Source organism: Hyaena hyaena, unplaced genomic scaffold (assembly GCF_003009895.1).
Source record: "Hyaena hyaena isolate Hyena2069 unplaced genomic scaffold, ASM300989v1 scaffold_277, whole genome shotgun sequence".
NCBI lineage: Eukaryota > Metazoa > Chordata > Mammalia > Carnivora > Hyaenidae > Hyaena > Hyaena hyaena.
In genome coordinates this window covers 920,003-935,349 of record NW_024080905.1, presented here as the reverse complement: position 1 = coordinate 935,349, position 15,347 = coordinate 920,003, and the positions used below count along the sequence as shown (strand labels likewise).

Genomic DNA, 15,347 nt, shown 5'->3' with positions numbered 1-15,347 from the left:
TCACATCCTGTGCTCCTCCCAGCACTGCTTAATATTCATTTGTCCTCTTTTTATGATCTTACTGTAATTCTAAGACAAAATTTTATGAAAGCATGTACATTTTTCTCATAGAAAGCAAACTCAGTGGAAGATATATGGGAGTCAGTAACAAAACCAGCTACCTGAGCTTAGCAAGGAAGATTATTTAGTTATTCTAAATACCAAATACAGTACAATAGTGAAAAGTAGTGTTTTCCATATTTAGCTTGATTTTTTTGAGCATCAACCATGTTGAAGGCACTATTTTAGGCAGCATTTAGAATGAAAATGTTTTATCTTCAGTCACTGGTGAGCAACAGTAGGAACTAAATAATTCCTATTTTGTTCCCTCAAATTTAACTTGAGAACATACATGGGTAGGGATGGGGTAGGGAGCCAAGGATGAGCAATGTAGGTCTGGATCTCATCTTCAGGACCCCTAAAGATGGGAGGAGAAACAGTTAAGGTAATTTTATTAAAATTTTATTTAATAAAAAAGATGGAAAGAAAACCCAAGCAATTCTAAGTAATAAAAGTTAATAGTGTTTAAAGCTAATAGATCTCGGCACATTTTGTTAGCTGTGATTCTAGTTATCCATTGTTATTTGAGAAAACAACATAAAACTTGGTGTGTTAAAAGGGCGACTTATTATTATCTTCACTGTTCTGTGGGTTAACATCTGAACACTTCTTAAGTCTCTCGTGAACTAGCAGTCGCCAGATGGCTGGGACTGGAGTCATCTGAAGGCCTGATTGGGATGGATGCTCAATATGGCTGGCCATTGATGGCTGCAGTCAACTAGGTTCTCAGCCAGAGCTATCACTTAAAACGCTTCCCAAAGCCTGTACTTGTGGCTGGAGTTCCTCACAGAGCAGTAGCTGGGATCCCAGAGGGATCATCCTAAGAGCAAATAAATGTTCTAGGAGATGTAGGTGTACTCTACATAACTTCTTATGAACTTTATGTCTCACAGTATCACTTTTACTACATTCAGTTAGTCAAGCAAGTCACTGAGGTCAGCCCAGATTCAAGAAGAGGGTTATTAAACTTTTCCTCTTGATAGGAAGTGGCATAGTCACTTCATACAAGAACATGTGGGAAGGGAGTTATCATTGTGGGTATCTTTGGAATACATAATTTGCCACAGAGGCCAGCTCTAAATATTGAATGAGAACTTTGACCTAGATAACAAAACAATGAATATATCAGAGTAAAACTGTGGATTTTAGTAAACAAAATTCCAATATTTGATACTTGAGACACAGTCATTAAGAACTTGAGTGAGAAATGTGATATGTCCCTTACTGTTTTTATCTAACATTTATTTATGACTTTTTACATAGAAAACAGTTACTGTGTTGGGAGAGTTCTACCCATGTAGATATTTGTAAATAAGAATAGCTAACATGGAAAGCTGATTTGGTAGTCATAAAGATTTAGTTTCATGGTGACCTTTCATGGCTTTACTTTATATACAAGACTTGGTAAAACTTGTGAAAATTCATAAAAGCCAAAGTGAAGGTGATGGCATGGCATTAGTTAATGAAAGCATTATGAGCAGAGTTATTTGCTACCTGTTGAATATTGTTTTCACAGTGTCATTGTAATATACGTGGAGACGGTGATTCAGACTGACAGTATTGGTGACCAAAGTGGATTAATCATAAGGGTTGGTATCGTTTAACACTTGATATGAAGATATGGCACTCGATGTAGAGGGCTTTTGCTTTCTGGATACTTTCCCAATAAGATGAATGAGCAAGATGAAAAGTTTTATTAATTCATTGTTAGATTGAAAAGTGACTGCTGATATACTTCATTTAAAGAATATATCCTTTCCAGATTTAATTGCCTTAAGAGCTTCAAGTTCTGTAGTCTTGTGGGACTGTGTTCTCTGTGGGAAACTGGAGAAGTCTGAATTGCAGAAGAAAGCACAATAGCATCGCTCTGTGATATTTCTGTCTGAAGATTAAGGAGATTTCACACCTTAGTTTTCATTTACCTTTGAGCATAAGAGAGCTTATTTTTAGCGGTTGTAACTTCACATAGAAATTGAATGGCTGAGATTGGTATGATGGGAGATGAGTGGGAGTAGAGAAGATTTGGTAGAAAAGAGCCTCTCCCCCTCCGCCCCCCCCTAAAGCTCTGCTTTCTTTGAAGCTCACAGTAGTTTATCGAGGTGGGTTGGAATGATACTTGTGAATGGTGAAATTGACTTTGATCCTTTAGTTCCTCAGAACTGACATTTGCCAAGGCAGCTCTGTATTCCTGAAAAGTCTGTCTTCCGGCTGGTCTATGATTTGAGAAAAAGACATTAGAAGCCCCAGCCGCATGAAAGAACAGGTCTCCCCTACTTTTGGAAGGTTTATTTTATGCCACTTCGCTTTTACAGAGACCTGTTTACCCTAACTAAAAGAAATTTGAAGGGGAATTTCACTTTTACAGAAAAAGGCCCAAAGTGAAAATGGCCTTGAGTTTTTCTTTGCAGTGAGCTGTTTAGGAGGCAGCATATGCTCCAGACAGCAAGAGTGGTGCCACCCAGCTCCTTCCCAAGGAACTACCCTCAGCATCTTAGCATCAGGCCCCCATAGCTTTGAAGTGTGTCTGTGAGCATCTGTGCTTTATTTTGACTGACTTTGTGCATCCGTTAGCAATCTGTGTCCTCAGGTGTCAGAAACCTAAGAGAGGTTCTGTTTGGGGTCTGGAACACTCAGAAAATTTTCCATACAAATTAGTGGTAATTGCTTCTGCCGTTCAGTCTTACACAAGGTTTTATAGGAACACTCTACTTTTAGAGTTCTGTGCTCTTTTCTCACCCTTTTATGCACTACAGATCTCAGATGTATGCATTAAAAGCTGCTTTTTGTAGAGGAACATAGTTTTGACTCTGTGGCCACACATGTAGTTTGTCTTGGATAATCTCACTCTGTGCCCACTGTTCGTGAATTATGCCCAGTTAGCACCCCCTTTTACTCTCAAAAGTGCTTATATACACGATAAATTATACAGTCTTTGTTGTCAACTTTCATTTGTCATTGAGAGGATACTAACCGTGATATACCTATTTTAAATTCACTTGTAACTTTCAAGCCTTTTTAAAAACAGTATTTTAACCATAATCTTTCATTAAGTTGTATCAATTGTATTAATAATTGTATTAATAATCAAACATATATATTACTTCACTTTTACTTCTGTGTTTTACTCCCTGTGTTCATCAGCACTTAAGAGCACACTTACTGATTTTTTTATGCCATTCTCCTCTTTAGGGTGCAATAGCCAAGTTTGTTTTGGTGCCAGACACATCTCCTTGGTTTTTAAAATTGGCTGTGGCAAAACATTCAAACACTACAGAAATAGATAAAATAAAAAGTAAAGATTGCATTTCAAAGCCCTTTCGTCACTTCCCTTTCCAAAAGTCATCAGAGTTTAGATTTCTTTCTGTAAATAAATGAAAGTGGTTTATAAACAATATATCATAAATTTAAGCAACTATAGAGGGTTATTTTCTAGTAACTTCATTTACTGCTCTCACTCATCTTTGGATCATTATTTTTTAATGATCTTAATATTTGTATTCAGATAATCCCTTTTATAGTTGGCCTTTACTGGTACTTGAAATTATAATTTTGTAGTTTTATGTCAGTATAGTTTTCCAACTGCACAAATGAGCATGGATCACAGATTCAGGTTCTAAAACAAGTCCCTCTATGAAAAAGGCAAAATATAAATGATAGTTATAGTATATTAATTCTTCAGTTTAATAATGCTGCTATCAGATACTTTTAATATCATGACAAATCAATAGAAAAAGAGTTTCACAATCATAAGATTTGAATGCTGACATACAATAGGTATTCAGTAAATACAATTAAATTTTTTTCCTTTTCTCCATGTTCTTTATGAGGAAAGATTCCAACAGGCAATGAAACTTAGAAACAAATCCTTTTTAATTTTTAATTTTTCTCTATTAAATGTGACTTCTAAAAATTTATCACAGTGTTGACTGACTGTATTTCAGTTCTTAAAGACTCTTTTAGGATAATTATTCTTACTGGCCAATTTCTTCCGAGCCGAGTCCATTGGCATACAAATCACTTGATAATGGTTTTTATTTCATGACTGTGTTTTCACTACCCATTTCCAAAACTTGCCCATCATCCCTAACAAACTCTTCGTGCATTAAAATAATAACTTTCCATTTCCCCCTTCTCCTTGCCACTGGGGCACTTCTACTTTCTGTCTTCATGAACTTGGCAGTTTTGAGGACCTTATATAAATGGAATCATACAATATTTGTCCTTTTGATAATATTTTATAATATTATTAAGTAAAATATATGCCATTTCAGCCTGATGAATTAATATTTTGAGGCTATTGTCCTTTGAGTTATCTGAAGAGCTTCCAGCTTATATTATCTTCGTTCGTTGCAGGGCAATTCTGTGGTCAGAGCGTAGAGAATTTAGACTTAGCCACACCTGGGTTTGAATCTTGTTTGTACTGGTATCTAGTAACTTGTATCATGGGCAAGGAATTGAACAGCTGTTAAGTCTCTGTTTACTGTGATGTTTTGAGTATTGATGGAGTTCCTTGCTTATGTGAAATTTTGAGAACCTAAACACAGAGATGTTCCATGGGAGTTTACGTATTTATTTGGAGAGAGACAGTGAGTGGAGGAGGGGCAGAGAGCAGAGAGAGAGAATCATAAGCAGGCTCCGCACTGTCAGTGCAGAGCCCGATGCTGGGCTCCAACTCACTAACCTACTGCATGATCATGACCTGAACAAAAATTAGAGAGTTGGACCCTTAACCAGTTTAGCCACTCAGGAGCCCCATTTATTGTGAATTACATAGCATCCACGTGAAAAAAATGTTTATCACGTGCATGGTCTTGTATTAAAAAATAAATTTGTTTACTAAGAAATGACTTCTTCATACAGTTCCAGAATTTGATTAGGTTGACAAATATATATACTATATTATAAACATTAATTCAGTCAAGATAAAGAGCATTTAATCACTTCCAAAAGTTCCTGCTGTCCTAAGCCAACTATGAATCTGCTTTTTGTCCTTTTCTGAAATTTTCCTTTTATGAAATTTCATAAAATAAATTTATGTGGTATATACTTGTGTATCTACTGTAGAATAATTTTTGGAGCCAAATCCAAGTTTTTGTATATATCAGTAGTATTTATTTCCAAGGAATATTCCATAGTATGAATATAGTACAGTTTTTTAATCCATTCCTATCTGGTGATGAACATTTGCATTGGATCCAGTTTTTAGCGGAATGGAGAGAGCCACTGTGAATATTCTTATACAAGATACTTGATAATGTGCTTTCTTTTTCTTTTTTTTTTTAAATGTTTATTTATTTGTTTTGAGAGAGGGAGAAAGAGAGTGTGCACGCAAGGAAGGAGCAAAGAGAGAGAGAGAGAGAGTGTCCCAAGCAGGTTCCATGTTGTCAGCACAGAGCCTCATGTGGGGCTCAGTCTCACAGACCATGAGATCATGACCTGAGCCGGAATCAAGACTCACATACCCAACCGACTGAGCCATTCAGGGGCCCCTTGATTGCATGCTTTCATTTTCTTAAGTGAAAGTATGTTTTTGTGATTTAGATTTGTGTTGTTTAATTTCCAGATATTTGGGGATTTTCCTGCAATAATTTTGTTACTAATTTGTAGTTTAATTCTGTTATAGTCAGAGAACATATTTTGTATGATTTTAAATTGTCACCATTTGTTATAGTCTAGAATGTGATCTGTCTTGGTGAATTTTCAACGTTCTTGAAAATTATGTTATCTGCCATGTGTAGGAAGAATGTTCAATAGGTCAAGATGCATGGGAATGTTCATTTTTCCATACCCATACTTTTTGTTTGTTTTACTTACACTATCAAATTATTGAGAGAAGCATGTTCACGTTTCCAGAAGATTTGTCAGTTTTTCCTTTCATTTCTATCAGTGTTTCCTTTATAGATTTTGGATTCTGTTACACTTAACAATTGTTGTTTTCTTGAGTAACCCTTTCATTGTTATGGACTCTCCTGGTTTATCTCTGTTACTATTCCTTGTTTGAAACTGTTGAAACCACTTGATTTTTAACTAATATTGAAATATCTTTTCCTATCTTGTTTCTATCTTTTAATCTATCTATATTTAAAGTAGATTTTCTTGTAGATAGTCTATAGCCATCATATACCTGGTCCTTTTTTTTTTTATCCAATTTGAGTCTCTACCTAGTAATTGGAGTGTTTAGATTTTTTACATTTAATATAATTATTCATATGGTTGGATTTAAAGCTACCATTTTGCTATTAGTTTTCAATATGTGTTATTTGTTCTTTGTTTCCTTTTTTCCCATTTTTCTTTCTTCTCAGTTTTTTATGATTATACTTTATCTCCATTTTGGGCTGTCACCTGTGAGTCAAAGAGGAAATCACAACAGCAATTGGAAGATATTTTCAGTGAAATGAAAGTGAAGATGAAATATAGCAACATTAGCATGATGTAGCTATAGCTATCCATAGAGATAAATTTATAGAATTAAATGCTTATATTTGAAGAAGAAATGTCTCATCCATGATCTAAGTTTTTATGTTAAGAAACAAGAAGACAAACTTAAAGGAAGCAAAAGAAAGTGAAAATAAGTGAAAGATGAAAATAAGAGCAGAGATCTATGAAACTGAAAAGAGAGAAACAATAGGGAAAATTCAGAAGTAAAGCTAGTTCTTTGAAAAAAGAATTTATCCCAGACATGTAAGCCTGGTTCACTCTTGAAAATAAATCAGTGTAATTCACTGTCTCAAAGACTAAAGAAAAAAAAATATAATAAATGTAGAAAGTTCCTTTGAAAAAATTCACTTTACATTTGTAACAAAAACTCTTTAAGAACTAAAGGAAATTTTCTCAACCTGATAAAGGACATTTACAGGAAATTTGTGTATTCAGCATGATAGCAATTGTTTGGTACAATTCACTAGTGAAGTCATCTGGACTTAGACTTTTCTTTGTTGGAACTCATTTTCTAAGGCCTGCAATAGGTCAATACCAAAAACAAAAGAAAAGCAGAGACCAATTATGTACAAAGGTACAAAAATCCTCAGCAGTATTGTAATCAAACCCAATAACATATAAAAAGGATAATGTATTATGACCAACTGTGGTTATTTAGAACTTAAAGAATTTCCAATTTCTTTTAAATGTTTTTATTTGTGTTTGAGAGAGAGATGGGGCAAGGGGAGAGAGAGAGTCTGTGTGTGTGTGTGTGTGTGTGTGTGTACGTACATGTGTACACAAGTGGGGGAGGAGCGGAGAGAGGTGGAAACAATCTGAACAGTCTACATACAGGCTTTGAGCTGTGAGCACAGAGCCCAATGCAGGGCTTGAACTCACAAGCTGCAAGATCATGACCTGAGCCGAAGTCGGACACTTAACCAACTAAGCCACCCACACACCCCCAGTTTTCTTTATGTTACCTATTTATAGTATAATTTTATCATGGTCTAATGACATAGCATGTTATCATTTCAGTTTTTAAAAAAAAAATTTTTTTTTTAAATGGTTGAAAATATGGTCTATCTTGGTGAATGTTCTGTGGGCCCCAGAAATACTATATATCCTGCTATTGTAGAGTGGAATGTCCCTTACCTAATTTTCTGTGTAATTGTTTTATCTGTTTCTGAGAATGGAATGAAGTTTCCAACTAAATTGTGGATTTGTCTCTTCAGTTTTATCAGTTTTTGCTTCATGTATTTTGAAGCTCTGTTTTTAGATAAGCAAACACATCTGGCTCTATTATGTCTTCTTGGAGAACTGATCCCTTTATCATTATGTACTTTGCCTCTATAACCTTGGTAATATACTTGTTTTAAAGTGCAATTTGTCTGATATTAATATAGCTGCTCCAACTTTCTTGTGGTTTGTGTTTGCATGGTATATCTTTCTGTCCTCCATTCTTTTACATTTAAATTACATAGGTCTTTTTATTTAAACAGTTTCTTATAGGGAGCATTTAGGTGGGTTCTGCTTTTTTAAATCCATTCTAGCAATCTTTCTTTTATTTGGTGTGTTTAGACCATTTGCATTTAATATAACTGTTGATGTGGTTGGATTAAAATGTTAAAATTTGCCTTTTTTCTATATATCTGTAAGGTTGAACTTATTTTATTATCTTATATATCAATTGAATATTTTTATGATTTTCTTTTATTTCCATTTCTCTTTTAAAAATACTTTAGGGATGGTTTTAAATTTTTTGGTCTTTTTTCCCTCTGTACTTCACGTACCTTAAGCGTGTCTTCAAGTTTACTGATCCTGTAAAAAAATCAAAATTCAGGGAGGCCAAGGAGACAGAATTTACAAGACACAGTAGAAAGAGCTATATGAAGAAATAGTTCTAGTCTAAATTTTGATTTCTGTCCCCTCAACTCAGATCACCATTCACTTCTTGGGATCATCTCTGCCCTAAGATCCAGAAACTGCCTTTAGGCAGAAAGCCTGTACTGATATCTGAAAAGTGGCTCTCATTGGAAAGTTTAAGCAAATGTCTGGTTTATCTAATTGTATTCCTTCTTGGAGTCATTCAACACTGCCTATGGCCTAATGTCCCAAACAGTTATCTGAGTATATATTTTAAATATATTTTTCTACTTTTCTCATTGTTTACGGCAGGAATATAAGTCTAGTTCCATTTGTTCTATCATGACCGGAAGTAGAAGTTTCAGTCTACCATTTTATTTTCAGAACTTTTTTTGGTTCAGAAGTAATATGAAATGCCTAATCTCTGATTGCTAAGGAAGAGAGCCTGTTAATTTTGTTTGAAAAATTTAAAGGAACTGGTTCATATACAGTTCAGTTGTGTCGATAATAAAAATTAAACTTCTATACCATATTCTACCTTTTGTATGGTAGTCTATTGCCTATTATAGTTAAGGGGGAGAATGGCTGGATGTACCACTAACTGTTACATTTCTCATTTTTTAGACCTAAAGATTGTCTTCGGTCTGTTATGAGAAGGGTGAACCATAAAGATCCTCATGTTGCTATGCAGGCTCTGACTGTGAGTGGTTTCAGTTTAAGTTTTATCACAAAATTGTCTGTTGACACGGAGCCCTTTTAACTTGCTATTTTATGCTTTTAGCTTCTAGGAGCATGTGTATCAAACTGTGGCAAAATTTTTCATTTAGAAGTATGTTCAAGAGATTTTGCTAGTGAAGTAAGCAACGTATTAAACAAGGTAAGGGACACTGTTTCCAGAAATGAATTAACACAGTCTTCTTCCTTCCTGTATTTTCTTGTTCAGTTCTTTACATTTTAAATTACAAAGGACTGGCCTGTGCTTGCTTGCTTGCTTTTTCTTAAAGCCCTTCCTGGGCTGTATCTGTTCAGTATGTCAGTATGTACTTTGTTGTCCCGAAGACAAAGACTACGGATATATGTGTTTACAGAATTTTCTCTTTCAAGCCAGGTTAGAGTACATTTAACCTGTTTGCTTCATCATTCCTTTCATCTGATAAGGAAATACATGTATTTTTCTATCTGCTTAAATAATGCCAGTCTGTTTTAGGCACAGTTTTTATAACCATTTGTGTAGCCACAAAGGTATTTTCCCAGTGCAGAAGTACTCAGAAATACTGCCAAAATACAGCACTTGGTGTCATTGTGACATGAGTAAGGCCACTGTGTACCATGGCAGGATTTTAATACTGTGCTGTTTATTTAACTGAATATATATAAAAAAGCTCAGTTTATGCAATTCAAGGAGTTTAAAAAAATTTAAGTTAGTTAGTTATGAATTTTCCCAGTAAAAATTTGTGTATTCTGAAGTTAATTATTTCTGACTTTTTTGAGGGGCAAGGAGGATGGGGTGTTACAAAATCAAGACAAACTTTAAGGTATTAAAAGGGAAGATCCTAATGTATTTTGGGAAAAATGAGTATTTCCAGGTTTTAGTAGAAAACTGTTCAGAAATGAGATAAAAATTTTACAAAATTCTTTACATAATTTCTGTACTTTGTTTTCTTTTTTTTTTTTTTTTAATGTTTTATTTATTTCTGAGAGAGAGAGACAGCATGAGCATGGGAAGGTCAGAGAGAGAGGGAGACACAAAATCCGAAGACTGTCTCCAGGCTCTGAGCTGTCAGCACAGAGCCCGACGCGGGGCTTGAACCCGCGAACCTATGAGATCGTGACCTGAGCCCAAGTCAGACACTCAACCGACTGTGCCACCCAGGCGCCCCTCTGTACTTTGTTTTCAAGCATGATTGTGTGTTAATTCTTTTCCTGTTTTGTTTTATTCTTTATATTTAGGTGTCTTTAATAACCATTCTTGTAATGTCCTGATTGTCAAAATGTATGACTGCTTATGAAGAGATTCCAATGTTTTCTATAATTTAATTGAAGGTGTGATATGCACATCTGTATTTAGTAGCATGAATAGCTATTTTGAAAAGCAAACAGCCATATACAGGAAAAAAGACTTCTTTTTTTCCCAAATGTTTTACTATAAACATATACTTGAGGAGATGTTATTTGGAAGAAATGAGGTTTTCTAAGAATATTGACAAGCAGTAGACCTCAAACCAGGTCTCTGATAATTAAACAACTTGGGGAAAAATACATAGTCAGGCACATTAAGAGTCAGGTATTCAGAATAAGTGAACTATAATTTTTTTCCTCTTTCCAACTTATTTTTTACTGGTCTGCAAAGTAACCAAAACAAAACAGACTATTTTTCTGTGTCTTTTTGGTGTACAAGCTCACTTAGTTGTGAAATACTATGAAAAGTTCTCTCTAACCTCCAAAATAAGTTATTACACACTGTTTTAATTTAGTATGAGGGATGTATGTTGGCATCACCTGTTGTTTTAGAAAAAACACATTAGAAAATGTGAAAAAAAAACTTGATTATTTCTAGTAACACTATATTTTCTTCTGTACCATCTATAGCTAGGGGTAATTTCTGATTGAAAAAATAAATACCTGTAGCACTTTTATATTTATATTTAATGTGTCTGTTAAATTAGCCAGGCAATTAGTACCTTTAATTAATTTTTTTCTCTAATTACTTTTTTTTCTTTTTTTCAGGGTCATCCTAAAGTCTGTGAAAAATTAAAGGCTCTTATGGTTGAATGGACAGATGAGTTTAAGAATGATCCACAGCTTAGTCTAATATCAGCAATGATTAAGAACCTTAAGGAACAAGGAGTTACATTTCCAGCTATTGGCTCTCAGGTATTTTCTAAAGCTGCATGTGTGCTACAGTTTGTTTCTCTAAAGTAGCCACATTTATATGAAGTTTTTTAAACCCAGGTAGAATTCCAGAAGAATTTTTGTTATTAATCCTGTGTTCAGTGATACCAGAAAAATTCTGGTGGATATTTGTGTGTTCCAACTTCCACTTTCCCACTGTTTCTCCCTCTTTATGAGTGAATTAGATTAGCATTTTGCAATATAAACAATTTTTACAGAGTTTTTAATAATATAAACAAAACTGCTGTATGGTATCAGCTAATATTGATGGTCTTCTTAAATGGTCTTAATTTTATCTACAAAGAATGACAGCTTTAGTCAAGATATCCTTAAAATTTAAGGGTGAGTTTAGAGTTTCTTTTGATTATGATGTTTATGGATCCTTGATTAAAAAGGAGACAGAGATAAGGGAGTCAATGAGAAGTGCACGAAGCATCTTTTTGCTTAAGAAGAACTGACCAGTCCGTAAATACGATTGAGTGAAAGGCTTCAATTTCCTTTCTGATTCTCCCTCCCCCAGTGTATATAATGGAATCAGTCTCTAATTTATGTCATAAAAAGCATTTTTGAAACGGTATCTCTTTTATTTATTTTTTTTTCTATTCTGAGTAACCATCCTTTGGGATGTCCAGCTAATCTAGGGGGCTTAAAAATGTGTGATAATTTACTCTACTGCCTTTCCCTGATGCATGGACCGGGATAAAATAGGACAAGTGGTGTGAAAGCATGCACAGAAAACCCTCAAGCCGTGCAGGGCTCAAGTTCGGAGTTTTGATTGCCTCCTAGAATCGTGAAGCGATTTGTTCAGACTTATATGGACTTTCTTCCCAAAATACTGTTTTAGTTTATCTGAATATTCTTGAGATGTGAAGATGCAGAAATATATTTGGGAGATGAAGGAAGGACAGGATATTTTTCTTCTTACTTGAGATTTGAGTTATAAATAGCTTTACAATGATAAATTATGTTTTTAAGAAGTATTTATTCATAATTTGTAGCTGGCTTTTACTACCCTCAGAATATTTTTTTAAAATCTGTATAATTAAGGAATAGTTTTATGCAGAGCAATCCAATGTATCTTATAATTGAGTTCTTGACAAGAGAGGCAATGTTTAATTACTAAAAGATAGACTCCCTTCAGAAACCCAAAAAGTATAGATGCTTACTGAAGTTACATTTTCTTTGCCCTGAGGGATTGTTCTAGAGCTTGTTACTTAAAATGTAGTTTGGCAATCCTCCTCCTCATCACATGGAAGCTCGTTAGAAATGCAGTGCCTTGGGTGCCACTCTAGACCTATGGAATCATTATCTCTATTTTAAAAAAAAAATTTTTTTTAATGTTTTTTATTTATTTCTTGGAGAGAGAGACAGCGTGAGCAGGGGAGGGTCAGAGAGAGAGGGAGTGACAGACTCTGAAATAGGCTCCAGGCTCTGAGCTGGCAGTCAGCACAGAGCCCGACGCAGGGCTCGAACCCACGAACCGCGAGATCATGACCTAAGCAAAAGTCGGACGCTTCACCGACTAAGCCACCTAGGCACCCCTCATTATCTCTATTTTAACAAGATCTCCAGATGATTCTGTGTCTGCACTAAAGTTTGGGAAGCACTCTTCTTGAGTGCAGCTTTCAGTGCAAGTGAAAACTGGTTTTCAGCCCACGAAGGAATTTGTTCCTATTAGAGAAGGAAGAACTAATGGTCTATGTGACGTATAGCTTTGTTTGGTTAACCTAGAAACTCAGGTAGTTGTCTGAACAACTTGAGGGATTGTCTAATCGAATCCCCTCATTTTACAGATGAGGAATCTGAGACCCAGAATGGTTAAGTGACTTCCCTAGGGCCACAGCTCGTAGTTGACAGATGGAGGTAGAACGGAGGCCTCCCAACTCTCAGTCCAGTGTTCTTTCCACTGCACGATCCTGCCTTCCATTTGATAGAGAGGTTAGTGAATATGTGTCTCTCCGCACTAGGCTTCAAAGGACAAGAAGTGGAGTGAACACTGGCAAGAGCATTTATTTATTGACTGGCACGGAAGTTAGGTTCCTCTCCTGTTCAAGAGGTTCAGGACGTACATCAACAGTAGTAAAGTTAAGAGGTTCTTTTCTTTTTTTCATCTAGATGTTATAAACTATATGAAAGCTAATTTTGTTGTAGTTACTATCTTCAGCCACAAGAAATACATAAAATGCATATAAAGTAAAATATAAGGTAGAATGGTGATTTTATTTAATAATAGTGTCTGATGGCTTATCATTGGAAATCATGTTTGTGAAGAGCTTCATATTTAATGAAAAATGTATCATGTAGGATCATTTGCACAAGTCCCTCTAGCTCTTATACTCACGTAGTCACCTAATCATTATTACATTTTAATCAGACTAGATCTTTGTCAGTGTACTTAACAAAAGCCTCTGAAAATATAAGGATTTTTAAAGTATTTTTTTCATCTAAGTATAGAAGAAGGTCATCTAAAAATATTAAGAAAAGTCATACTTCAGTCAGCTAATTCATTCTGCTGCAGATCTTGTAGCCCTGACTTTTGACATAAAGATAAAAGTGATGCAAGCACTGCGGCTGTATTTGGCTGCTGAGTAACATAGGAATCATTGCTACACTTAGGACCTGAGGATAGGAAAGAGCTTTGAAAAGTGTGCAGCTCAGGAATATAGGGCTTAATATAGCGTGTTTCTGCACTTCCTTCTCTGTTTTCTTAAATTGAAGAATATTTGACATACAATATTGCACTAGTTTCAGGTGTACAACATAATTATTCACTGTGAATATTCATTATAAAATGGTCACTCTAATAAGTCTAGTTACCATTTGCCACAATAGAGACTTATTATAATATTGGTTCTCTATCTGCCACAATAGAGACTTGTTATAATATTGCTTCTCTATGCTGTATATTATATCCCCCCTCTTACTTATTTTATAACTGGAAGATTACATCTCTGAATCCCCTTCACCTATTTTGTCCATCCCCTTCACCTGCCTCCTGTTTGGCAGCCATCAGTTTCTTTTCCATATTATGAGTCTGTTTCTGTTTCTGTTTTGTTTTTTAGATTTCACATAATAAGTGAAACCATACCATGTGTCTTTCTCTGGCTAACTTAATTTCATTTAGCACACCCTCTAGGTCCATCCATGTTATTGCAAATGGCAAGATTTTATTCTTTTATTACGGTGAGTAATTGTGTGTGTGTGTATGTTTGTGAGTGTGTGTGCAGGCGCGTGCATACACATAGACCACATCTTCATCCATTCATCTTTGAGCAGACTTTTAGGTTGCTTCTAATCTTGACTGTTGTATCACTGTAAACACAAGGGTACATATGTCTTTTTGGAATTTGTGGGGTTTTTTTTCCCCTTGGGTAAAAACCTAGAAATTTCTCAGATGAAAACCAGAATTGCTGGATTTGATGATAGTTCTATTTTTAATTTGTTGAGGAGAAACCTCCGTACTGTTTTCAGTAGTGGCTGTACCAGTTTACATTCCCAGCAGCAGTGTGAGGGTGCCCTTTTCTCCACATCCTTGCCAGTACGTGTAATTTATTTATTTATTTTTGATACTAGCCATTCTGTCAGATGTGAAGTAGTTATCTCATTGTGATCCTGATTTGCATTTCCCTGGTCGTTAGTCATGTTGAATATCTTTTTACGCACCTGTTAGTCATCTGTATGTCTTCTTTGGAGAAATATCTATTTTGGGTTTTCTGCCCATTTTGAAATTGTATAATTTGTTTTTTAAATATATATTTTATGTTATATTTTCGTATATAAATTTATATATCTTGGATGTTAACTTCTTACAGGATACATCATATATGAATATTTTCTCCCATTCAGTAGATTACCATTTTGTTTTGTTGATGTTTTCCTTTGCTGTGCAAAAGCTTCTTAGTTTGATGTGGTCCCATTTAGGTGTTTTTGCTTTTGTTGTCCTTGCCTGAGGAGTTAGATCCAAAGAAATACTATTAAGATGGATGTCAGAGAGTTTACTGCCTATGTTTTCTTCTAGGAGTTGTATGGTTTTGGTCTTACAGTTAAGTCTTTAATCCATTTTGAGTCTATTT

At 35.0% G+C, this 15,347-nt stretch overlaps 1 protein-coding gene across 1 annotated transcript in view; it reads left to right on the top strand.

Moving 5' to 3' along the window:
• STAM (signal transducing adaptor molecule) overlaps positions 1-15,347 on the top strand; it is an 87,881-nt gene that overhangs the window by 36,049 nt on the left and 36,485 nt on the right. The window contains exons 3-5 of the mRNA XM_039245886.1: positions 9,007-9,082; positions 9,164-9,259; positions 11,110-11,256. Coding sequence (XP_039101817.1) covers positions 9,007-9,082; positions 9,164-9,259; positions 11,110-11,256 — 319 coding nt within the window. The remainder of the gene's footprint in view (positions 1-9,006; positions 9,083-9,163; positions 9,260-11,109; positions 11,257-15,347) is intronic.